The following is a 26,329-nucleotide window of genomic DNA, read 5'->3' as shown; positions in this document are numbered from 1 at the left end:
CTTAAAGAGCTTCAATTTAAAATTATTTTTGAGCAAAGCCTGACAATGTAAAGTTTTTGTTTTATGAAAGATGCTGATCTATTATAAGGTATTACAATTTATATTTTAGAAATAAATTTAGGATGTTGATAACACACACCTTTAAGCTCAGGATGTTGGTAGCACACGCCTTAAGTTTAGAACATTGGGGATACACGCCTTTAATCCCACCACTCGGGAGTAAGAGGCAGATGGATCTTTATGAGTTCAAGGCCTGTCTGGTCCGGCAGATCGAATTCCAGGACAGGCTCCAAAGTCACAGAAAAACCCTGCCTAAGAAAGAAGTTAAGCTACTGTTTAAGGAATATAAGGTAGCTCTATGCAGTTTTAAGTTCAGCTGTGCTGTTTCAAACATCTTACTAAGTTAAAACCAGTTACAGTCAGACTAAAAATTATTTACAGAAATAAGACCTTACCTAGCCACCTGTATACTTAATGTGTGCTTAAGGCAAGTAATTAAAACAGACAAACAGACCTCTAATGCTTCAGAGATCTTCAGAATATGGCATTTAAATTGTTATCTTTAAAGTTTATAATGTCAGACAGACTGCCAGATCCTGACAATGACTCGAAGATTACAGGCACCTCAGTTCCTGCACCTGGACCAATGAGCAGATGCTCAGATATGAAACCTGCCGCCTGCCAGAACCTGGCCGAGACTGTGGACAAAGCTGCTGGGCACTGGAAAATTGATTGTACCCCTTTGCCTAGACAAAACAAGGTCAGTCTTTTCCATGTCCCTCTTCCACAGAGAGAAAATAAAACCTCTCACAATATAGGCCTGGCGAAGATTGTTGTTCTTTGAGACAGCTGCCTCCAACGATAATGGAGAAACTTGGATTTGGCTAACTGTATATGGACTTGCTTCTAACTGGCTTCTGTCAATTTTTAGTAGATTCGGATAAAATATACCCTTCTCAGATCTCTGAAATATTACTGGTTGTCAGCTTGACAGCATCAGACAGTCAGATCCACTATAGACTAGTCAGTATGTTAGCTGATAAAATAATGACTATCTACTGTTCAGGCACAAGCTCAAGGTTTTTAAGTTTATTTTGGTTGTCATCTAAGTACAAACTTAAAGGGCTTTTCATCAGGCCAAAGGCACCTCTGTCCAATCCATACCTAGCTCTCTGGACAGAAGAAAAATGTACATGCTTATAGCCCAAATCTGTAGTTTTTGCTAGGACTCAAAGTTATAAATATGTTCTTGCTGTTTGAACAGATATCCAGATATCTGCTTTTTCTGCACTGTGGGCTTCTATAAATAAGTTTTAACCTCTGTTCCTAGTTTAAATATGTCTTAAACAGGTTTCTGCTTCTGACAGACATCTGAGTACCAGTTGCTGACTTCAGACTGTTCTAAGTAGACTGCGAACCCTAGACTTGCTATGGATGTGAACCAGTCTGCTGATATGGACACCCCCTATCTCTGCAACAATGTCAGCTAACCAGAAGCCCCTGATGGATTCCCCATTGCCTAAATTCCTTTTTGTTTTTGACTAGCATTTCAACCTTCTGGGGTCCCTAACTTCGTCCCAAAGTCAGCAGGAAGCAGTTTGGAAAAGAATTTCGCCGTCCATTCTCCCTGGTTGAAGTGCTAAGTCAAAGGGAACTTCCTTGCGAGGGGATGCCAGTACCTATCACTCCCTGATGGGGACACTAGAGACTGGGTCCTCCTACTCCCCCTAGCATACCCCTAGGCCATATGGGCTCACATCTTTTTAAAAAAAAAACTTATAAAGACCAGAGGGACCATCCTACCATTCCCCATTCCTACCAGATCGGGGACACTGTCTGGGTCCGGCGTCACCAGACCTCAGCGCCTACCAGTTGTAAAACTGCCATGCAGCACAAGCTCACATTGTCTGAGGTCTCAGGAAAGGGGCTATGCATAGGCAGTACTGGTTTGACCCCCTGCGTCTCTACTACCGTTCTCAATGCCACTATTGACTTTTGTATATTGACAGAACTTTGGCCCAGGGTCACATATCACCAACCTGAATATATTTATAGGGTACTAGAGAAATCAACCCGATATAAGAGGGAGCCAATATCCTTTACCGTGGCCCTATTATTAGGAGGAATAACAGTGGGGGGCATAGCAGCCGGCATAGGGACCGGAACCGTTGCCCTACAGGGAATTAATCATTTTAAGCTTCTACAACAAGCCATGCACACGGATATCCAGGTCCTAGAAGAGTCAGTCAGTGCACTCGAGAAATCCTTAACATCACTCTCTGAGATGGTCCTGCAGAACAGACGAGGATTAGATTTATTATTTTTACAGGAAGGGGGGCTATGTGCTGCCCTCAAGGAAGAATGCTGCTTTTATGCGGATCATACAGGAATAGTTAGGGACAGCATGGCCAAACTTAGGGAGAGGCTAAAACAGAGGCAACAGCTATTTGAGTCTCAACAAGGATGGTTCGCTAAGTCCCCCTGGTTGACTACCCTTATATCCACGCTCATGGGACCTCTGGTTATTCTATTTTTGATCCTCATATTTGGTCCCTGCATTCTGAACAAACTGACTCAATTCATCAGAGAACGACTATCTGTTGTACAGGCCTTAGTCTTAACTCAACAATATCATCAGCTAAAGCAAATAGATCCAGAGTATCCAGAGACCTCTGAATGAAAGATTCCATTCAGTTACAAGAGAAATGGGGGAATGAAAGACCCCCGCCCTTAGCTTTCTCTTTTAAGTTTTCCTGCATGCAGCTGGCGAATACATCCTCCCCTTCACCCCCTGACCCTTGATCCCCACAGCTGCCGGCACTTCCCCGCCGCCGCGCAAGGCCGGCCCCGGCCCCCGCCGGACCGCTCCGTCCCAAGGTCAGCCATCTGGACCGGCAAAAGATAAAGGCCATTTCGCCTGACTATTACGGTGCCTTTTTCCCCTATAAAAGGACTCCCCTTCCGGGGCTCGGGGCTTAGCCTAACAAAAAGCTAAGTCCCCGGGTGCCCGGCGCCATCAATAAATCCTCTTGTTCTTGCATCCAGAGTTCGTGGTTTCGATGATTCCTGGGTGTGGGTCTTCTTCTTCTACGAAAGTATCTCTTCTGAGGTCTTTCAGTGGAATACTCCTAATTTAAGGAGTATTGGAATTCTTTGAAGGTCTGGTAGAATTCTGTCCTGAACTTATTTGGCCTTGTTTTTTTTGGATGAGTAGTCTGTTGGTGAGAATGAAATATTGAAATTGTACACAATTGTACACTATCGCTGTGTTAGGCTTAATATGTGCTTTTAGCGGTATCATTTCTTTTATGAAATTGGGTGCCGTTGTATTTGGTGCATACATGTTCAAAATTATAATATTCTCTTGGTGATTTTTTTCTTTAATATGTATATAGTGCCATTCCTTATTTCTTATGATTAGTTTCTGTGTGCAGTTTACTTTGTCAGATATAAAATGGCTATACCTGCTAGCTTATTGGTTCCATTTGTTTAGAATACCTTTTTGTCGTGTCCCAGCTTGTCTCAGCTTTAACCCACGACAGCCATGAGGTTTGGCCTGAGTGGGGGTGTGTGGACCTGGAAGCTCCCAGCAACCCAACAGCGATAAAGATCAAACACAGGCATCTTGTCATCTTCAGAGAGCTCTCAGTTCCATGTTGTAGAACTAGAGTCATTTCTTTATTAGCCATCTTTTCTTGTGTTTCTTAACCATCCTGCCAATACCACGAGGAAAACATTTCTCTCTTTGTTCCCTCTCTGCTCTGGCCTCTTGCCCCTAACTCTTAACCTTTCATCCTCACCAGTTACTCACACACCTCTAGCAACTCTGCCCAATTCAGATGCTTAGGCACATACAGATGCAAATTAGGAGGCATATTACCCTGAGGTCATGGTAAACAATAGTAGCCCTACTGGTATTAACAATACAATAGTGGGCTGGAGCTTTCTGGTGTTCCTGTTTAGTGAAACCAAAGGCTGGATCTCAAAATATTCCATAGGGGAAAGATTTTGGTTCCCCACACCTTTTCTAATCCCTTTACCCAACGGGCTGTCTGTCCTTTGTGGTAAAATGTGTTTCTTGTAAGGAGCAGAAAAATGGATCCTGTAAATCTTCATACTCAACTTTTCCTTCTAGTGCTTTTTGTAGAGCTGGGTTAGTGGACAGAAGAAATTGCTTAAATTTGTTTTTATCATAAAATGTTATTCTTTCTCTGTTGATTGTGATTTATAATTTTGCTGGGTATAGTAGTCTATGATGGAACCTGTGGTCTTTCAGGGCTTGTAGAACATCTGTCCAGGCACTCTGTCTTTCAAGGTCTCAGTTGAAAAGTCAGACATTATTCTAATTGGCCTGCCTTCATAGATTACTTGATCTTTTTCCTTTACAGCTTTTAATATTCTTTCTTTGTTCTGTACATCTAATGTTTTGATTACTATGTATTATTGGAGTTTCCTTTTGGTTTTGTCTATTTGGTTCCCTGTAATGCCTACTGAAATTTGATGGACCCCTTTTTCTTTGGCCTTCCCTATACATATTATTCCTAGGTTTGGTTTGGTCTGTCACAGTGCCTCAGACTTTCTGGATGTTCTGTGCCTCTTCCTTCCTTCCTTCCTTCCCTCCTTCCTTCCTTCCTTCCTTCCTTCCTTCCTTTTTTCTTTTTTCTTCCATCATTCCTTTCTTTCTTTATAGACAGGGTCTCAATATATAGCTTTGGCTGCTTGAAGCTCTCACTGGGTAGACCTGGCTCAAACTCAGAGATTTGCCTGCCTCTGCCTCCTAAATGCTGGGATTAAAATGCCTGCCACCATGCTGAACCTTTGCCTGGATTTTTTAGATTTAACATTTTCTTTGATTGAACTTCAAGACCTGAAATTCACTCTTCTATGTCTTTTAATCTTTTGATGATGCCTACCTATGAGCTTTTTGATTGACTTCCTGAGTTTTTCATTTTGAGCTTTGTTTCAGCTTTGTTTTTCTTTAGCAATTGTATTTCCATGTTAAATACTACTTTTTTTTAAAAAAAGATTTTGTTTATTTATTACGTATACAACATTCTGCTTCCATGTATATCTGCATACCAGAAGAGGGTACCAGATCTCATAATGGATGGTTGTGAGCCACCATGTGGTTGCTGGGAATTGAACTCAGGACCTCTGGAAGAGCAGTCATTGCTCTAAATCTCTGAGCCATCTCTCCAGCCCCTGTTTAAATACTACTTTTGTAACTTGAATTTTTTTTTTATTTCATTTCACTCTGTATTTATGGGTCTTCACTTATATCCTCTTTAAGGTTCTTGAATACATTCACAATTGCTATTCTGAAGTACCTGTCTTGTGGTGGAGCTAAATTGCTTTCCTTGGGATCTATTGCAGTAGGGTTGCTGACTTCTGGAGGAGGCATGTTGACTTGATTATTCATGTTCATGGTTTTTGTTATTGTTGTTGTTGTTGTTTGCTAGTATTTAGACATCTGATGACATTTGTGGTGTTTCTTGGTGTAGATCTTGTTTCTTGGTCTTACCTTTGTAGTTCTTTGTTTGCTGTTGCCTTAGTGTAACCACTGTTGATCAGAAAGTTGATGTTTGTTTTTCAGTTTGGGGGTCATTCTGGGTTTGGGGTTCCTTTACAAAATATGTTGAAATAATAGCCTATATGTAAGAGTTGTGCTAACATATTTAGAAGAGAGTACATTTAGAGCAACTATTCCTTTTCTCAGATGTCCTTTGCTAGTTGTCTGAAGCCATTGTTCTCAGAGTACTAAGCATGCTCTGGGGGGTGCATGCATGATGTTCATGAAGTATCATCTGTCTGTCTGTCTGAGGTAGTCTCCTGCTTCTGATCCTTCCCCCATGTACTTGTTAAAATATGAGAAATTATTGTCTATGCGACATATTTCAGACAACAGTTTTTAAATTTAAAACGTTGACTTGCATCCAAGTAAAAAGGTTTCTAAGTTTGTTCAGTCTAATACAGTTATTGCGCTCCTTTAAAAGATTCTTTTCTACCTCTTTTATGCTTTTATGATTTTTGCATGTTTATAATATAGATGTGTATACATGTTTGCTTATTTGTCTCTTGGTAGAGTAACAAATTATATTTAGCTCTATGTATAGATATTAAGGGAGATTGAAGTGATAGGAAAGATAAAAATCTGGATTATGTTTTCTTTGAAGTTCAGTTTGAAAAATATAGCTAGTTTTATTCAAAACACTGAGCTAATAGATGAATTTATTTGCTGAAAATCTTTGATTATTTGCCTCTAGTTTGATTGATGTAATCTTCCTACCTAGTAAACCTTGCTACCTCTCAAATTCATCATGCTCAATGCCAGTTCTAATTCCCTCTATCAAGTCATGCTTAGTTTTTATGACTTTTGGTTAAAGACATAGTCCAGGTTCTCAAGGACAAAGAAAAGTTAGTTATGAAGAAAAATAATACTATTGTATCATCTTACCTTGTTAAATCCCGCCGTACCAGATTGTACACCATTGACACCTCATTCATCTTTTTTCAAGTGTCAGCTTGGAATTCATAAGAGAAAACTACAAGCCTGCTATTCTGAACGGTCTGATTGTCTTATTTCTGTCCTCCTCACCCTCTGACTATCAGTAATAATAAAATTGAATTGACATGCATTAGTCATAACAAGAACACATTTCCTATGTGCCAGGAGATGTTTAAGTACTGTTTTAAGAGCTTTATGCATATTAGTTTATTAACAACCTTCTCAGTTGGGCATATTATATTAATCCTTATGGAAGTTACTCACTTAAATTGATAACATCTCATAATAATAAGAGAAGCACTCAAAGCTAGGTTATATAGTCATAAGATTCTGTTCTTGGGTGTCCTGCCTTCCAGGGGCACCCTTTTTTTCAAGTCAAGTAGCTCTTTCTATTTCTAATTTTGCTTTTAGTATGCTATTGGTTTGTTATTTCTGTCTTCTCTTCAAGAAAAAAAAATCTCTTCTAACTACCATTAAATCAAATTTTCTCTTTTGTAGAGATTTAAGTTCTATAACATGTGCCACAGGTGTTTTGTGCCATATTTTCTCTTCTTAAGTTTCTATTTACTTTACCCCAATATTTTAACATGTTTCTCCTTGGCACAAGTTGTTTATTTAGTAAGTTTTGTTTTTCCTATAGGATCCTAATATTAATGTATCCAAGTCTCTCTTACTTCAGTTTCCCTTCCCAGCCTTGGTAAGATGCTAAGTGCTAGTGATGGTCCTGACTCTTGTCCTGATCCATCAGCAAACCCCATTGTGCTGTTTAGCTTTCTTTTTCTGTTGTCTTATAAGTGAAAGACCCCCAAAGAGGTACTTTCGTAGGAGGAGACCCCGTACTCAGGAACCAACGAGACCACGATCTTGGATGCAAAACCGCAAGAGGCTTTATTTAAGAGACGGGACCCGGACGACTTAGCTTTTCTGAGGCCAAGCGCCCCAAGCCAAGGGAGAGGTGCCTTTTTATAGAAAAAAATGCAAGCGAGGAACAGGGATTCTATTGGATGGTTCAAATGAGGCACAGAGCCATTCCAGATCAGCATATTCTCAAGGTCTGGTGTCTGGTACAACAGACTTGATTCCTCCCTCCGCGCCCAGGTGGCTGACCTTGGGACGAAGGTTCCCCATGGGGGGGCGTGGGGGCGGGGGAAGTGGAGGCCGGCGGGGGCAGGGACAGCAGGATGAGGGGGAAGCAGGGCGGCTCCGCGGCAGCTCGCAGCTCCCGGACAAGCAGCATCGCCCGCGCTGCACTCTCCAGCCCCCATCCTTCCCAGCCCATCCCGGCTGCTCCAGAGAGAACACCCAGCATCGGCATAGGCGGGGGGAGACAGAGAGGCAGCGGGCCTTTCATTCCCCCATTTCTCTTGTGACTGAATGGAATCTTTCATTCAGAGGTCTCTGGATATTCTGGATAGCTGGTGGTATTATTGAGTTAAGACTAAGGCCTGTATTTAGAATGCAGGGACCAAATATGAGGATCAAAAATAGGATAACCAGAGGTCCCATGAGCGTGGATATAAGGGTAGTCAACCAGGGGGACTTAGCGAACCATCCTTGTTGAGATTCAAATAGCCGTTGTCTCTGTTTAAGCCTTTCCCTAAGTTTGGCCATGCTGTCCCTAACTATACCTGTATGATCTGCATAAAAAACAGCATTCTTCCTTGAGGGCAGCGCATAGTCCTCCTTCCTGTAGAAATAACAAATCTAACCCTTGTCTGTTCTGCAGGACTACCTCAGAGAGTGATGTTAAGGATTTCTCAAGTGCGCTTACTGACTCTTCTAGGGCCTGGATATCGGTATGCATGGCTTGCTGTAGAAGTTTGAAATGACTAGTTTCCTGTAAGGCAACCGTACCGGTTCCTATGCCAGCTGCTATACCTCCCATAGTTATTCCCCCGAATAATAGGGCCACGGTTAAGGACATTGGCTCCCTCTGATGTCGGGTTGACTTCTCTAGTACCCTATAAATATATTCAGGTTGGTGATATGTGACCCTGGGCCAAAGTTCTGTCAATATACAAAAGTCAATAGTGGCATTGAGAACGGTAGTAGAGACGCAGGGGGTCAAACCAGTACTGCCTATGCATAGCCCCTTTCCTGAGACCTCAGACAATGTGAGCTTGTGCTGCATGGCAGTTTCACAACTGGTAGGCGCTGAGGTCTGGTGACGCCGGACCCAGACAGTGTCCCCGATCTGGTAGGAATGGGGAATGGTAGGATGGTCCCTCTGGTCTTTATAAGTTTTTTTAAAAGGTGTGAGCCCATATGGCCTAGGGGTATGCTAGGGGGAGTAGGAGGACCCAGTCTCTAGTGTCCCCATCAGGGAGTGATAGGTACTGGCATCCCCACGCAAGGAAGTTCCCTTTGACTTAGCATTTCAACCAGGGAGAATGGACGGCGAAATTCTTTTCCAAACTGCTTCCTGCTGACTTTGGGACGAAGTTAGGGACCCCAGAAGGTTGAAATGCTAGTCAAAAACAAAAAGGAATTTAGGCAATGGGGAATCCATCAGGGGCTTCTGGTTAGCAGACACTGTTGCAGAGATAGGGGGTGTCCATATCAGCAGACTGGTTCACATCCATAGCAAGTCTAGGGTTCGCAGTCTACTTAGAACAGTCTGAAGTCAGCAACTGGTACTCAGATGTCTGTCAGAAGCAGAAACCTGTTTAAGACATATTTAAACTAGGAACAGAGGTTAAAACTTATTTATAGAAGCCCACAGTGCAGAAAAAGCAGATATCTGGATATCTGTTCAAACAGCAAGAACATATTTATAACTTTGAGTCCTAGCAAAAACTACAGATTTGGGCTATAAGCATGTACATTTTTCTTCTGTCCAGAGAGCCAGGTATGGATTGGACAGAGGTGCCTTTGGCCTGATGAAAAGCCCTTTAAGTTTGTACTTAGATGACAACCAAAATAAACTTAAAAACCTTGAGCTTGTGCCTGAACAGTAGATAGTCATTATTTTATCAGCTAACATACTGACTAGTCTATAGTGGATCTGACTGTCTGATGCTGTCAAGCTGACAACCAGTAATATTTCAGAGATCTGAGAAGGGTATATTTTATCCGAATCTACTAAAAAGTGACAGAAGCCAGTTAGAAGCAAGTCCATATACAGTTAGCCAAACCCAAGTTTCTCCATCACCGTTGGAGGCAGCTGTCTCAAAGAACAGCAATCTTCGCCAGGCCTATATTGTGAGAGGTTTTTTTTTTCCTCTCTGTGGAAGAGGGACATGGAAAAGACTGACCTTGTTTTGTCTAGGCAAAGGGGTACAATCAATTTTCCAGCGTCCAGCAGCTTTGTCCACAGTCTCGGCCAGGTTCTGGCAGGCGGCAGGTTTCATATCTGAGCATCTGCTCATTGGTCCAGGTGCAGGAACTGAGGTGCCTGTAATCTTCGGGTCATTGTCAGGATCTGGCAGTCTGTCTGACATTATAAACTTTAAAGATAACAATTTAAATGCCATATTCTGAAGATCTCTGAAGCATTAGAGGTCTGTTTGTCTGTTTTAATTACTTGCCTTAAGCACACATTAAGTATACAGGTGGCTAGGTAAGGTCTTATTTCTGTAAATAATTTTTAGTCTGACTGTAACTGGTTTTAACTTAGTAAGATGTTTGAAACAGCACAGCTGAACTTAAAACTGCATAGAGCTACCTTATATTCCTTAAACAGTAGCTTAACTTCTTTCTTAGGCAGGGTTTTTCTGTGACTTTGGAGCCTGTCCTGGAATTTGATCTGCCGGACCAGACAGGCCTTGAACTCATAAAGATCCATCTGCCTCTTACTCCCGAGTGGTGGGATTAAAGGCGTGTATCCCCAATGTTCTAAACTTAAGGCGTGTGCTACCAACATCCTGAGCTTAAAGGTGTGTGTTATCAACATCCTAAACTTATTTCTAAAATATAAACTGTAATATCTTATAATAGATCAGCATCTTTCATAAAACAAAAACTTTACATTGTCAGGCTTTGCTCAAAAATAATTTTAAATTGAAGCTCTTTAAGTACAAACATTAATAAAAACAAACATAAAAAAAACTGGTTTTAAAAAGAAATTTAAATTCCCTTAAGGTCTTTCTGTAATATATAGAAGCATTAACATTGTAAATCTCAATTGAAAAACTTGTTTCTAAGATGGTACCTCTAATTTCCATGCGGTCATCTTTAGTCAAGATGGCGGTTTAAGTATTTTTTTTTTTTTAATTTTAGCAAAATGGCGACCAGTCAAGTCATATGAACATTTTAAAACAAGTATATATAAAACAGAATTAGCTTAATATGGTTAAAATTTTAGACATGAGAAACCATAGCACAGTTTACATTTTTCTCTGACTTATAATAACCTTTTTTCTGACTTTTAACAACTTTCCTCTGACCTTTTACAACTTGCTTTGACCCTCCATAACTTTCTGTAACAATCTTCTCTGCTATGACTTGCTTGCTTTAATTTTCTATAACCTTTTAGTTCATTTCTCTGACTCTCTTAGACATTCCTAGACAAATTTCCTTTTTATTATTTAAGTTTCCTACATTTTTTTTTCATTTTTCAGTCAACATAAAAATTTTGTCAAAGTCCCCTTTTCATGAAGTATAGCAAAAAGCACATTGATCCCTGTCCAGGTCGCTGGTGGCCTGCCCTGGATCTTCCGGATCATAGGGAGTATACATCCTATATGCTTCTTTTAGTCTCTCTAGAAAAGCGGCGGGCGATTAGAGTGGAAAGGAAGGGGGGGGTTAAAGGTATCATCCCGCGGCCAGCCCACGTGAAAAGCTGGCCATTCTGAGGAACAAAGAGCAATCCATTTGCGTTTATGCACATCAATTACAAAACAAAGACCAAACAACACAGAACAGGTTTTCGCAGCGCAGTTTCGACAGAGAGTCGAAAGGAAGAATTGAGAGGGGGGTCGAAGAAGGGGGCCCTCCTTCTTCGTCCCCAGTAAAGATTGCAAATCCCTCAAGCCGAGGGCCTTCTCCAAAGAGACTGGGAAGATATCCAGTCATAGATCTAAGTTCAAAGTACAAATCCCTCACGCCGAGGGCTACAAACGCTACCAGGACGTCTCCTGGATCCGCGGTCGGGAGTTCGAACCCATCAGTCCCTCCTCGGATCTGCCTACAAATGTACACAGCTGTATACTACAAACGCAAGCGCAATTCACAAGACGGATTTAGACAGACAGGCAAGACGAGACAAGACAAAACAGCGGATCCGCACAACTCTTACCTCCCAAACGTGGGTCGGTGGTCCCTGAGTGGGGGGTCTTCATCCCGGAAGAGCCCCCAAATGAAAGACCCCCAAAGAGGTACTTTCGTAGGAGGAGACCCCCGTACTCAGGAACCAACGAGACCACGATCTTGGATGCAAAACCGCAAGAGGCTTTATTTAGGAGACGGGTACCCGGATGACTTAGCTTTTCTGAGGCCAAGCGCCCCGAGCCAAGGGAGAGGTGCCTTTTTATAGAAAAAAATGCAAGCGAGGAACAGGGATTCTATTGGATGGTTCAAATGAGGCACAGAGCCATTCCAGATCAGCATATTCTCAAGGTCTGGTGTCTGGTACAACAGACTTGATTCCTCCCTCCGTGCCCAGGTGGCTGACCTTGGGACGAAGGTTCCCCATGGGGGGGCGTGGGGGCGGGGGAAGTGGAGGCCGGCGGGGGCAGGGACAGCAGGATGAGGGGGAAGCAGGGTGGCTCCGCGGCAGCTCGCAGCTCCCGGACAAGCAGCATCGCCCGCGCTGCACTCTCCAGCCCCCATCCTTCCCAGCCCATCCCGGCTGCTCCAGAGAGAACACCCAGCATCGGCATAGGCGGGGGGCGGGGGGGGGGACGGGACGGGGGGGGGGGGACGGACAGAGAGGCAGCGGGCCTTTCAATAAGGTAACTATTTGAGATAGGCAGTTGTGGTAATATATTATTTATGATTTATTAAAGCTTGCCTGATGGTATAGAAAGCAAAGCTAGCCATAAGCCATAGAGCCAGGCAGTGGTGGCACACACCTTTATTCCCAGGACTCAGGAGTCAAAGGCAGACAGATCTTTGTTTGTTCAAGGCCACACTGAGCTACATGAAATTGATCCTAAAGAGCAACAGTTCACACAAAGGTGATCTCAGCATTTTGTGTCAGATGCCTTTAATCTCAGGATTTGAGAGGCAGAAAAGGAAGAAGCAAAGTCAGTTTTAAAAAGATTTCGTCTCCAGCTCCATTGAGGTGACAAGCAGTCTAGGATTGCAGTCTGAAGATTTATGGAGCTATCTGGATCACACTTTCAGTCTGAGGTAGAGGTAAGAACTACTGGCTGCTTTGCTTTTCTGATCTTCAGCTTCAAGCTTGAACACCAGTATCTGTGGGTTTTTATTTATCATATTACAGGCAGTCTATGAAGAGAAAATGCATTTTTTAGTCAACAGATTCTGGCCATGATTCCTTGACTCTGTTGCTTCTGGTGGGGAGCATGTGGCTGAACAATCTGCTTACTTGCCAGTTGGCAGGAAGCAAAGAGAGCTGGGGGAATAGACTAGTATCCTACAGCCCTCCCAAAGGCAGCCCTCCACTCAGCTAAAACATGCCATTAAGATACTCATCTTAAATTTCTGCTACTTTCTAATAGTGCCAAGCTAAGGACTAAGCCTTTAATGTAGGTCTTTGGGATATTGTAGATCCAAACTATAGCTCCAAGCTTCTCTCTAACCTAATAAAATGCTGTTCCGTATCAGCTCTGCCTAAGTGTGACTGACCGTGGGGCCTATCTTGTCTCGTCTCTGAAATGTAGAAAAGAATATCTAGATTTAGGACTATTATGAACATTGGAGATAATAACATAAATGTCTAACAGGTAGAGGTTCCTTTTGTTCTTAACATTTTTGTTCCGGAACTCAGTTATCTATGTCATATTAATAGCTTCCCAACTTCTAATGCCTGTGAGTCCTTTGTTCGTGGTCATATTGAGAACACAATCACTTCTGTCTTCTTATAAGTTTATTACCAATTTGTTCAGATTGAAACAAGATGAGCTATTGTTTCCTTTCCAGGATTTCTTTTATACCCTGCTTCATTGAGGCCTATATCATTTGCATTGTGCCATCTTCTGACATGCTGCCTATTTATATTCCCTTGCAGCTCTTTGTTAGATGCCACCTGGTCTACATAATGCAGTTGCACTTAGTTTGTTGACTTTCATGTAAAACACTCGTACATTCACTGCAATTTGAACTAATAGCTCTGACCAGTCCCTTAAAAGGTAGATTGGTAATATAGTTCAGTAGGCTCTTTCATGAATTTTTAGCTTTGATGGCTGTTTTAGATTTAGGTTTTTGTTTACCATGTGTGCTTTTCATTCATGAATCTTTTCATCCTTTGCTTCCATCTGACACCATGTGTTTGAGGTTGCATTTTATGAATGTAAAACCATGAACATAATTACTAAATGATTTAGGTTTTATTTCTGTTTCATGTGGTCTTAAAAATACCAGCTGCTGCTTAGTTGAAATGTAATTTAATTTGACTGACACTTGAGATTTATAGTTTCTAAACATGAATATATTTTCCTTGTTTGTTTTCATAAGCATTTGGTTCATATGTTAATGTGTCTCTTGATTTCACTTCCCTTCTTCATTTTAAAAATCAATAAAACAATAAAAAACCTAGAGGGAAATTGTTAAATTTATTTATTTTTTTTTTTGTGTTCCCACTTAAGCTCACAGAATTCTTTTCCATTTTGGTAGTTTTACATTTTCTATTTTGGGAACTTTTATTTTGTTAGCGGAAACAGCTTTTGCTAGTGAATATAATTTTGCATTTTACTTGTGGAAACAGTTGCATGTTGATATGTGAAGTAAGTATTTCTCCTCAATTGCTTAATAAAGTCTTAACAACTTATTCATTCATTCATGTTGATGTGTATTAGTAACTTGAGGGTGAGGGTTAGGAGAGATGGCTTAGCAGGTACTCTTACCTGTGGTGCAAGCTTGGCTACCCTAGTTCCATTCCCTGATCCCATGTAAAGGTGGATGAGAACTACTCCTGGATGTTGTCCTCTGACCTCAAGACATGCACTGTGGCACGTTGTGCTCCCACTTTCACACACACTCACACACACACACACACACACACACACACACACCCCACCACCACCACCACCACCACACTAATAACAACAAGAAGTAAATTTCAAAAATAATTTTGGATGAGAAAGCATTTTACAAAACTGATGATACTTTGGCTCCACAGGTAGCATCTAAATATTTAAGGAGCCTTTGGTAGCCTGTTTTGGAATTAGGACGATACATGTATGCATAAATTTAACATATGGCATGTTGCTACTTGAGAAGTAAGTACATAGATGAAAGTACTCTAAGCAGAGAATGACTGGTATGGGTGGAAGAGGTGTGAAGAATAGGACACGAGGCTGAGTGCGCTCTATAGTTAGTGTAGACTAAGATGGAGCTTGCTGGAGACAATGGTGAGAAGCAGGGCAGCATCTAACCTCTTTGACTGTCTAGGAGACTGAGGCCTCCATAAGGATGGCAGTGCTTCTGATTGGTCTTTGATCTCTATTGTGCACAACATATGGTCTCTTACTTGCTCTTTATTGTGGCTTCCGTGGTGGCTTTGCCAGCCCTAACATGCTACATCTTTGCTTTTAGAGAAGTAGTTAGCTTTAAAAAATTTAAACCTTGTGTTTTAGATCAGCAGGAAATGGCTTTTGATATTGATTTAATCTTTCATTTCTTAAATTGTATCTGGCAAAAGGTGCTTTTTGATGTGAAAAGAAATACTTCTTGGTTACTTGGCTAGCTTTTAGGGGAAGAATTGAAATGGTCTTTGAAGTGTCAGAAAAGCTAACAGGAACACCACCTAAGTATGCTTTTATTTAAATAAAATAGACGTCTGTATTACTGTGGCAATATAATGAATGATAAGTTAGCACATAGTGAGGGGGAGAAACCACAGTGTTCTTCTCCAGGAGCTGCCTGCTCTTGGATAGCAGCGGCTTCTGTGAGGAAGAGGCTCTTGTGGTCTCCTGGTTTCAGTTAGGTGATAAAATTAGATGGTAATAAAAATCCATCTGAAAATAAAATACTGCACGGTGTGTGAAGATAATAAACTTATTCTCTTAATTATTGACCTTTTCTTCCTATGAGTACAGAGTATTATGCTAGGTTTGTTAACTGCTTGATTCCTTGCCATTCTTCCTAATGTTAAGGAGTTAAAGTTCTTAGTGTTACAGGTCCTATGTCAGTGAGCTATTTCTTTTAATTAGTTTGTCAGAAAAATCTTTCTGCCCAGTTTTTCCATTTATGTGAACTTTTAACCCAAACAAACACTTTATTTACTTAACTCACTCAGTGACATTTACTTAGTGATGTTCTACTCTGTGTTGGGCTATTTTATAGATGATGGGACCCTAAATATGAACACTAAATACTCCTGTCTTAAGACTCTCCTATCTCCCACAGATTCATTTTTAAAAACCAAGATGATAAAACTATCCATACTCCCCACACTTACATGAACACAGAGCCTCATTCTGTTTAGCTCATTTGTCAGGTTCAGAGAATGAATGATGAGACATTCCTGAAAACTCAACCCTAGGATTTCCTCTTTGGAGCTTGGTATAGGTTTTATTTCTACTAAATTACAACAGTTCTCGGTATTTGTAGTCCTGCTAACCAAAATAAAACTAATATTAGGCCTAGAAATTAAAAAAAATTAATTAGCCTGTTTATAGAAGCCTCAATTATAAAGTGATGTATTTCAATGGTTTCTTGCTGTATTAAATATTTAGTATATAAAATATTTATAGGTTTTAAATGTAATTTATGTTTTAAAATATCCAAAATATTGAAAATGCATATAAAGACATACGTCATATTTATTATGCATGTATCTTGCTACCTAGTAGGATGGTTGGACACATCAAATCTTTCTTGTTGCAAACTTTTGCCACACAACTAGCTAAGTCTGCATGGTCATCAGTTACTATTTTAGAGGTTTTAGAAAAGACTAAGTAGCTCTCTAGAATTAGAGGTTATCTGGCTGGAGGTTATTTTTAATTTTTTGAAAGGAATTTTATATAAGATTGTTGAACAAGTTAATCTAAGTTGTTTTTATAGGCCTCATTTCTATGTGTGGAGTATGGTTTTAAGCACACACAAACACAAACACACACATGAACATGCATACCTTACTCACCCCCTCACATACAGAGAAAGTAATATGCCTGCGTTTATACCACTAGTAAGTATTGAGGTGGGATTTGAATGCCTGGGCCCTGGTGATTAGTCAGCTGATCACAGCAAGTTTCTGTTTGGGAAATAAGAGTCCTTGTTGCTTTTGGTCCTCTTATGCCATATCTCTAACCTTTATTTACTTTGAATTCTCTTAATGCCCTGAGTGAATTAAGAAAGTGTCTAAAGAACTCCTCAGTAGTCCCCCAAAGACATCCACGTGTTTCATGAACATGTGTGCTTTATTTCTACAGATACCCATGATGGTTCTAGGCAAATAGCATAGACTTGTGACCATCTCCCTCATAATATGACTGTTTTCTCATCTGCAGGTTTTAAATGCACAGAGAGCAGGATACAAAGCAGCCATAGTTCACAATGTAGACTCTGATGACCTGATTAGCATGGGATCCAACGACAGTAAGTACAGGTATCACTTTTCTTGTCTCCTGATTGACAGATCATTTGAAAGTAAAGTTAACAGAATTTCTTTCAATTTCTGTTCAAATAGTGTAGTTTCTTTTTTATCAGATAATTCCTAATTGTTAGCTTTCATGGGATTGTTGTGGGGTATTTACCAGGGAAGACTGCTCATGCATGGGTTTAAGCCAATAGAAAGTCTTTATTAGCTGGTCAGGGGCTACACTGGGTATTTGGATCCCAGTGTAGCCCTTCTTCGGTATGAACTTTTTTGTTGTTGTTGTTTTGTTTTTGTAGACAGGGATTCACTGTGTGTAGTCCTGGCTGTCCTGGAACTTGCTCTGTAGACCAGGCTGGCCTTGAATTCACAGAGATTTTCCTGCCTCTGCCTCCCAAGTGCTGGCTTGATAGGTGTATGTCACCACTGCCTGGCCGGGATGTGCTTTTAAGCACAAAAACCAAGTTCTGGGTTGACATACTTCAGTTAACAAGAATAGTTAGCTAGAAGCAGAAGTACAGAAGGAAAAAAAAAGCAAGGTTAATACATTTAGAGACTTCCTGATAGCTTATGGATGGACTTTGATGGATTAGGTATTTGTTTTAGCTTTGACAGGTGGTGTGCTGTCTGTGTGCTAAGGCTTATGCCTGAATGGAACTTTCATCATGGAGTCAGTTGTGCTGAGATCTCAGTGCTCACTAAAGTTTGGGGTCCTGTTAGAACATAATTTTAATTCCCAACTGAAGTAGAATTGACTTGTTCTTTTTCTGAATGGCTAAGGGTGGTTTTTTGTTGGTGGTGTTTGTTTTTAGCTTATGTGTTTATTTATTGCTTTGTAGATACTTTCTTTAGCTAAGAATTCAAAAGCCATAAAGAGTGATTTAATTACTTGTTAGGAATACTATGTATGGAAGGCCTGTAAGATAGCTTAGTGAACAAAGGCATGTTGTCAGGACTGATGACCTAAGTTCAATCTTATTAAACCAAATAAGGAAGATAATCTGTGCCTGACAGTTGTCCTTTCACCTTCACATGCATGCTGTGGGACACACACACACACAAATAGAAATGTAATAAAAATTAAGAAATGCTGTAGAACCATTTTTGTAATTTATTTAGATCTAGACAGCATTAAATTTTAAGATGTATAGATAAAGTACGTAGTGTATTCTGGTGAAATTTCAAAACCATGTACATTGTACCTTCTTTGATGTTTTGTGCAGCGCATGCTTTGGTGTGTGTGTGTGTGTGTGTGTGTTAGTCCAACAGTCCAATATCAGGTATCTTTTCCTATTATTCCTCAGTATATTTTATCTTATAGATATGGTGTTTTGCTGGATGTGTGTCTGTGTACCATGTCTGTACTGTGTCCATGTATGACTAGAAGAGGGCATCGGATCCCCAGGACTTGGAGTGTAGTCAGATGACGTGAGCTGCCATGTCGGTGGTAGGAATAGAATATGAGTCCTGTGGAAGAGCAGGCATATACTCTTGACTGCTGGGCTATTGCTCCAGCCCTTTCACCTTATTTCTTTGAGATTTTCCACTGAACCCAGAATGAACTGAGTAGCTTTATTGCTGCCCAGCAAGTCCCAGGGATCCTCCTGTCCCTGTCTCCCACTACAGGAATTACAGTGCTGAATTGGGCTTTTTATACAGATGCTTGTCACGAAAACTTAGATCTTCCTGTATACAGCAAGCATTTTATCCATGGAACCATTTCAGCAGTCCCTGTATGAACGGATGGATGCATGCTTCCCTGCCGGACGGAAGTGCTTCCCTTCCCTCCCTCCCTTCCTCCCTCCTTTTTTTTCCCTCTTCCTCTTCATCTTCCAACTTCTTTTTTATTGTTTTTGAGACAGGGTGTCGCTATGTGTTCCTGGCTGTCTTGAAACTTGCTATGTAGAACAGGTTGGCCTAGGCCTCTGTCTCGCAGGTACTGGGAGTAAAGGCATGTGCCACTATGCCTAGCTTCCCATATACTTTCTTATATATCAGTTGGTCTTTTACATCACATGCATACATCCATATTTTTATTTGAAATGAGAATATTTTCTTATTCTAAACATTAGTTCACAGGGAAAATGAGCCAACTTGAGGAACTAATAACCATTTTTCATTTATTTGTTTTTGTTTTGAGATAGGGTACTATGTAGCCATCATGAACTCATATAGCTGTTCACCTGCCTGTCTGCCTTCAGGGTACTATGATTAAAGGTGTGAACCACCACACTCAGCTACCCAGTGAGTTTTTTAAAAAGCTATATCCTTAACTCAATGTAGTTTTCACAACTCAGGGCTATCATGTTTTTAATTAAATTGTTTTGAGAACTTCATATATGAATTCTGTATTTACATTATTTTTTGTAAGTGGAGTTTTCCTGTTCTGACCGCCTGCTCCTAAATAACTGGCAGCCACTTCCCAAATAACTGACTCAGAGACTTAATATAAATTATAAATGCTTGGCCAATAGGTCAGGCTTGTTACTAACTAGCTCTTAGAACTTAACCAATTTCTATTAATCTACTTGCTTCTCTGAGGCTCATGGTGTTTACCTATATCCCATTTTGTGTGTTTGTCTCTTTCCCCATCTGGCTGGTGACTCCCTTTGACTCTGCCCTTCCTCATCCCACTATTCTCAGTTTGGCTTTCCCACCTAACTTTATCCTGTTCAGCTGTTAGTCACTCAGCTTGTTTATTAAACCAATCACACAGTGTACAGAAGGATTATTCCACAGCAGTTCCTATCCCTCTCTTCTCTCCATCCTTTCTTGTGTTCCCCTTCCCTCTTAAATTCATGATTTTCTCTCTAAATAGATTTTCTTTCTAAATAGTTACAGTTTTATCTATAGGGGAGCAAGTCAAATGGAAATAAGATAAGAAAATTATGTCTCCATCTCATAACACTGTTGAGAGAACTAAGTGAATGTATATATGAAAAACATCATCCTTGTAATGTCATGTGTTGCTTCTGAGCACTTTGATGGGAAGTGTCAATCTGCAGTCTGAAGGATCAACCAGTAGACCTCAGAATGTGGATGTGATTGTTTCCAATTGCAATTGCTGCTGTGAGAGAGAACCTTAAATGCTGGCTGGCTTTTTACAAATAAATGCACTGTTCTTTTACACAGTTGATGTATTAAAGAAAATTGACATTCCATCTGTCTTTATTGGTGAAGCATCAGCTAATTCCCTGAAAGATGAATTCACATATGAAAAAGGGTAAGAAATCAATATCAAAAAATCATGTAACTTCAGATTGATCCTTATATTAGAGTAAAATTATATAATTTTAGTTGCATTGATATTTGTTTATTTATTTAGAGATAAGGTCTCACTATGTAGCCACAGCTGGCCTGGAAAACATTGTTTTATAATGTGCTAAATTATCTCTTAATACAGACAGTTGTTTCTTTTGTATTTCATTATGTATTAAAATTATGTTCCTGCTACAGAGAGTTGCTAATGTTGGCATCAGTGTTTCTAAGAATAAATTTTCCATTTATAGTTTCTTTTTAAGTTTATGATGAGGTATTTTATTGTTTACAATTATTGGTAGACACTACTCTTTCATTACAGTTGCTAAGGAAAGTTTAATTTGCATAAATGAAAGCTTAGTTTATATGGTTATGTTAATCTGTGATTGTCAAAATTATATTATGATTGATAATAATTTTTCTATTATACATATGAATGGCTTCACCTTTCCTTTCTAAGTTTTCTACTTCAAGTTGCTTTTTGTCATCTAAGTGCATTAACAATACCTTTAACACCAAGCTAATCATTAGAGATAGGGGGTATCTTTGCCTCATTCATTAGTGAGATAATTTGTTTCAAAATAGGATTCTGGCTTTTAATTATATTAAGAATCAGTTTTACTTTATTACATTTTTAATACTACTATCTATTTAACCACTGTTAAAAATAATAGCATGCTGGGGGACTGGAGAGATGGCTCAGAGATTAAAGGGTATATTGCTCTTGTGGAGGACCTGAGTTCAATTTCCAGCATACACATTATTATCCAGTATTTGAGCTGATCACACATTGTTTCCTTAATAATTGTATGGATAGAAGACTCTGGTGTGTGATTCTGAAGGCTCTGTATTTAGTAGGCTGGTGTTGATTGTTCAGAAAGAGATGAGGCAAGGCTATGTGTGTCAACAGGGGGCTTGGGAAATTAACAAGTTGTTTTGATATGTAGATCTTGACATTAGGTTTGAAATTAACCTGAACAGACAGACAGACAGACAGACAGATACACACACACACACACACACACACACACACACACACACACACACACACACAGACACCAGAATAAACCTTATTTCCTTCATTGCACATTTTTTCTGCTTCAAAAACCCAAATATTAGCTTCAACCCCTGTGGAGTTTACAGTATTTAGTCATGGTCATGAGTAATGATAACTCTTTTCCCAGCTGTCTGCTTTAGGGCCCCCAAATAACACACAGAGTCTTATATTAGTTACAATGCTTCTGGCCAATGACTAGGATTTCTCATTTGCTAGCTCTGTCTTAAGTATCAACCATAACCATTAATCAATATATTTTATAAAGACTTATCAAGGACGCCAGCCTTCGTGTCCTATCTTCCTGGGATCACATGGCGACTCCTCCTTACTACATTCCCCAGAATCCTCCTTCTCTCCTAGTCCTGCCTATCTTGCTTCCCTATTGGCCAACAGTGCTTTATTTATCAACCAATAAGACAAACATTACACAGAAAGACCTCCTCCATCATCTCTTTTCTGTCTAAATAAAAAGGGTTTTAACATTAACATAGTAAAATATATAACAAAACAGTTATCAAGTAAGAACTATAATTACAGTATTTAGTTCATTAACATTTAGCAAGATTTTAAAGAAAATATTCTATCTATCTTATCTTTGTGAGTCTAAGTCTTATATGTAACTTATCTTTTATCATAACTAAAACCATAACTATAGCTATCTGTCTTCAACTCCATCAAAGACCATAGAAGGAAAATATATAAACTCTAGATTTGACAGAGACATCTCACTACCTGGACAGTCACCCAAAGTTCCACTGTAACGTTGGGGCATCCATCTTCAGCCTATAGGCCACAGTGTGTCTGGCACACTTCTCCATAAAGCAGGAACCCTTCAGGACTGTCTTGTTTTGCAAGTTCAGCAGTGACTTTCCTGTGGGTCCTGCATATCCAGTTTATCAAACAGTCTAGGGAAGAGCAGTTTCTTGCACAAATGGCTAACCTTGCCATGTTGAAGGCAAGCTCCATATTGAGTTTCTTTGTTGCCAATCCATCTTTCTGACGTGATTGGTGTGCTAGGAGCGGTTGTGTCTCACTGTCATGAAAAACCCTAAACCATTTAAATACCATATATTCTGTACATCTTTGAAAGGTTTGAAGAATATCTATCCGTGTCAAATACATCTCTGTATCTCTAGAAAACCTAACTAACTGTAAGTTTTGACTATTATAGGTGACTATATAATCTGTATTTAATTATGTATTACATTTTAAAAGATCTGTATAAAAAAATACCACACAAGAGGAGAAATATACAAATCACAAAAATCGACCTTAAAGTTGTATCAATAAATGAAAATCCATACCAATGCAAATTATTCATTTCTATATCCTATTCCCTCTTTTTCCTTTAAAAAGAGATTGACTGTGATCATTACCATTTATAACCAACCCATTTAAATGAAAACAAACATTTATAAACAATATTTGGGAATTTGGGCATCATTCATTCCAAACTGCTTCCTGCTGGTTGGAGGCGATGTCCATACCATGGGGATCATGATAACACACAGAAACCTGGTCAGGTCCTTGTTTTTGTAGTCTGCAAGGCTGTATCGTCTCAGCTGTTCTAGATGTTGGATCACCTGAGACACTATTTCAGGAGCCATATTAGTCTGGAAGGAATCCACAGCTTCTCATTTTCTGTGTAAACAAAAGCAGAAATTCTTTTCCCAAGTAGCCTGTCCTTAGACTTAAACTTTGAAGTCAAAGAATTTTTAAAATGTATAAGTTGGATTAATTCAGCAGCATTGGTAATCAAATGTCTTTTAGCAGTTGTTGCTCCATACCCAGTAATTAAACAATTCAAAGACAACACTTTTATTTTTTATTTTAGTTTTTACTTTTATTTTTTCCTTTTATGAGACAGGATTTCTCTATGTAACTTTCGCCGCCATTGAACTCACTCTGTAGACCAGGCTGGCCTTGAAGTCACAGAGATCTGCTTGCCTCTGCCTCCCAAGTGCTGGCTGGGATTAAAGGCGTGTGCCACCACACCTAGCTACTCTATTTCTTCTTTTTCTTTTTTTTTAAAAAAAACACTTTATCCTGTTTCTTTTTCTCTCACAAGCCTACGAATATTTTTAAACACACTGTAAACCTTTCGAGGTTTTTCCTCATCTGTATCTGTCTTTACTGTAAATCTTTATATTTTTTCTGGCCATGCCCTTTTATCTCCTAAACAACATTGCTAAAACTAAAGATAAAACATGGCTGTTTTATCTGATGTCTTTCCAAGACAGCGTTAGCACTGAGAGCTGTGCTCACTGTCTTGGTCTATGCTGCAATCAAGTAGCATGCTGCCTGCTTGGAGATGTGGTCATGTGGTCACTGCCACTGCTAGCTGCTCGTACACATCATAGAATGTTAGCAGGCCCTCTTAAAAGAGTCCTGCATTTTTTTCAGCTTATGTTGAGTTAGGAAACCTCCCTTAAGGGTGCCACTAGAGTCTCTGCTTGTCTCTAGCAAGAGAGAGCCCAACCAAGAAAATGTTGCTAACAAGAACATTTATCTCCGTTGTTGTTTCTAAAATCCCTTTTTAAGTTTTTGTGAACTTCTTATGTGGAAGTTCTTAAGCCACATGGGGCACCATTTTGTAACAATAACTCTTTCTGCCAGCTGCCCTAGCAAGCCGTTGCCATGCTAGGGCCCCCAAACAACACACAAAGTCTTATGTTCATTACAATGCCTCTGGCCAATGACTAGGATTTCTCATTTGCTAGCTCTGTCCTAATTATCAAACATAACCATTAATCTATATATTTTATAAAGACTTATCAAGGACACCAGCCTTAGTGTCCTATCTTCCTGGGATCACATGGCGATGCTGCCTTACTACATTTCCCAGAATCCTCCTCTCCTAGTTTGCCTATCTTGCTTCCCTATTGGCCAACAGTGCTTCATCTATCAACCAATAAAACAAACATATACACAGATGGCCCTCTCCCATCAATCATGGAAGGCAATGTGGCAAGGAATCACTGTAACTCTTTAAACACCTCTTTTTTGTTGTTGTTCCCCAAACTGATCTGGGGTAAACCTGTTGGTTCATCTGTGGCAGATACAAAATAGGAAACAGTTCTCAACCATATGTAGTCACTGTCACCACCTCCACCATTAGCAATTTGGCTAGGAAAGAGCAGTATTTTGAATGTGTATTAAATTTATGTCTTAGTTAGGTTCATATTGCTGTGATAAAATACCATGACCAAAGGCAATCTGGAGAGAAAATGGTTTATTTTGTAACAGTCCTACACTGAGGGAAGTCATGGCAGGAACCTGGAAGCAGGACCATGAAGGATCAGTGTTCACTGGCTTGCTCATAATGTCTTACTCAACCTACTTTCTTATAAACTCCAGTCAGTACCTGCTTAGGGGTGGCACCATCCACAGTGGCCTGAGCCCTCCCATGTCAATCACTAGTCAAGAAAATGTCCCAAAGGCTTGCCTATGACCAATCATACTGGTTTTCTGAATTGTGGTTCTCTGTTCTCAGATGACTTTAACTTATATGAAGTTGATTGTAGGGGAAGCTGTAGCCACGCCTTCTTAGGGGCTGGCTATAGGTGTGCCTGACCAGGCTTGACTCTGACCATGCCCTCACAAGCCTGGTCAGGCACACCTGTAGCCAGCCCCTAAGAAGGCGTGGCTACAGCTTCCCCTACAGTTGATAATAAAGTAGCCAGGATAACCTGTAATTCAAGATCCTTAAAATACTTAATCAATTTTAGACTGTTTAGACTTCTTATAATATGTCTTGACCATAGCTAAAATTATTTGAACTGTGGCAGGCTTGCATGTATAGAGTTTTAGGTTTAGAATCCAGAGCTGAATACCATCAATGCATCTGAGAATGTCTGTAATGAATTCCAGACCATTTTTATTCTGAAGTGTTTTAATTTTTGCTTTATTAGAACTTCCTGATTTGCCTTTTTACCTTGTTTCTTCTTGCCTAGTAAGTTATTTCAGAACAATTCATAGTGTTAAATCACAGAACAGTGTTTTGGGTTTTTTTTTTGTCACTGGGGAAAATGTATCTATGTAAGGTTTATGTGTATGTGTGGCTTTTTTGAATGTATATATGTATGTTCACCCTGTGTGTGACCAGTGCCCCTGGATGTCATAAGAAGGTGTCAGATCCCCTATAACTGGACTTGTGGGTGATGTGAACCATCATGTGGGTTCTGGGAATCAAAATTAGGTCCTTTCCAACAATAGCAAGTGCTCTTAACCACTGAACCATCTCTCTAGCCCTACAGTTGTGGTTTTTTTTTTTTTTTATGCTGATGTTACATATAAAATAGAACTTTTGCTTAGTTTATTACATAGGTTTTTGCATGTTTTGTTCAGTAAATAATATTTCTCCAGGAATTATTTTAAAAAATGTGCAAAATAGACTTAAAAATGTGAAAAGTATCACTGAAAGCAGTGGTTTTTAACCTTCTTAATGCTGTGACACTTTAATACAGTTCCTCATGTTATGGTGACCTCCAACCATAAAATTGTTTTCATTGCTGCTTCACAACTGTAATTTTGCTACTGGCTATGAATAGTAATATAAATATCTGTGTTTTCTGATAGCTTTGTCTTGACCCACAGTTTGAGAACCACAGTCTTAAATTATGTAAGAAAATGAGATATAGAGTAGATCTATGTCATTAATTTTTAATAACATAACTTGATAATTGTTACTCTCAGTTATTAATTTTTCTTTCTTTTAGGGGCCACGTCATCTTAGTTCCAGAACTGAGTCTTCCTTTGGAGTACTATCTGATTCCTTTCCTCATCATAGTGGGCATCTGCCTCATCCTGATAGTCATTTTTATGGTAGGTCCGCTAACATCTAGTAATT

At 39.8% G+C, this 26,329-nt stretch overlaps 1 protein-coding gene across 5 annotated transcripts in view; it reads left to right on the top strand.

Moving 5' to 3' along the window:
• Positions 1–26,329, top strand: part of Rnf13 (ring finger protein 13) — a 100,119-nt gene that overhangs the window by 52,582 nt on the left and 21,208 nt on the right. For 4 of the 5 annotated variants that reach the window (XM_027391647.2, XM_035451819.1, XM_027391646.2 and 1 more), the window contains 3 exons: positions 17,080–17,167; positions 20,298–20,388; positions 26,199–26,304. In XM_027391647.2, coding sequence (XP_027247448.1) covers positions 17,080–17,167; positions 20,298–20,388; positions 26,199–26,304 — 285 coding nt within the window. Of the gene's footprint in view, positions 1–17,079; positions 17,178–20,297; positions 20,389–26,198; positions 26,305–26,329 lie in introns of all 5 variants that reach the window. The other variant, XM_035451818.1, reaches the window with a different exon arrangement.

Source organism: Cricetulus griseus (genome assembly GCF_003668045.3).
Source record: "Cricetulus griseus strain 17A/GY chromosome 1 unlocalized genomic scaffold, alternate assembly CriGri-PICRH-1.0 chr1_0, whole genome shotgun sequence".
Classification (NCBI taxonomy): domain Eukaryota; kingdom Metazoa; phylum Chordata; class Mammalia; order Rodentia; family Cricetidae; genus Cricetulus; species Cricetulus griseus.
Note: the sequence above shows the minus strand (reverse complement) of the source record. Positions and strands in the feature narration are given on the sequence as shown.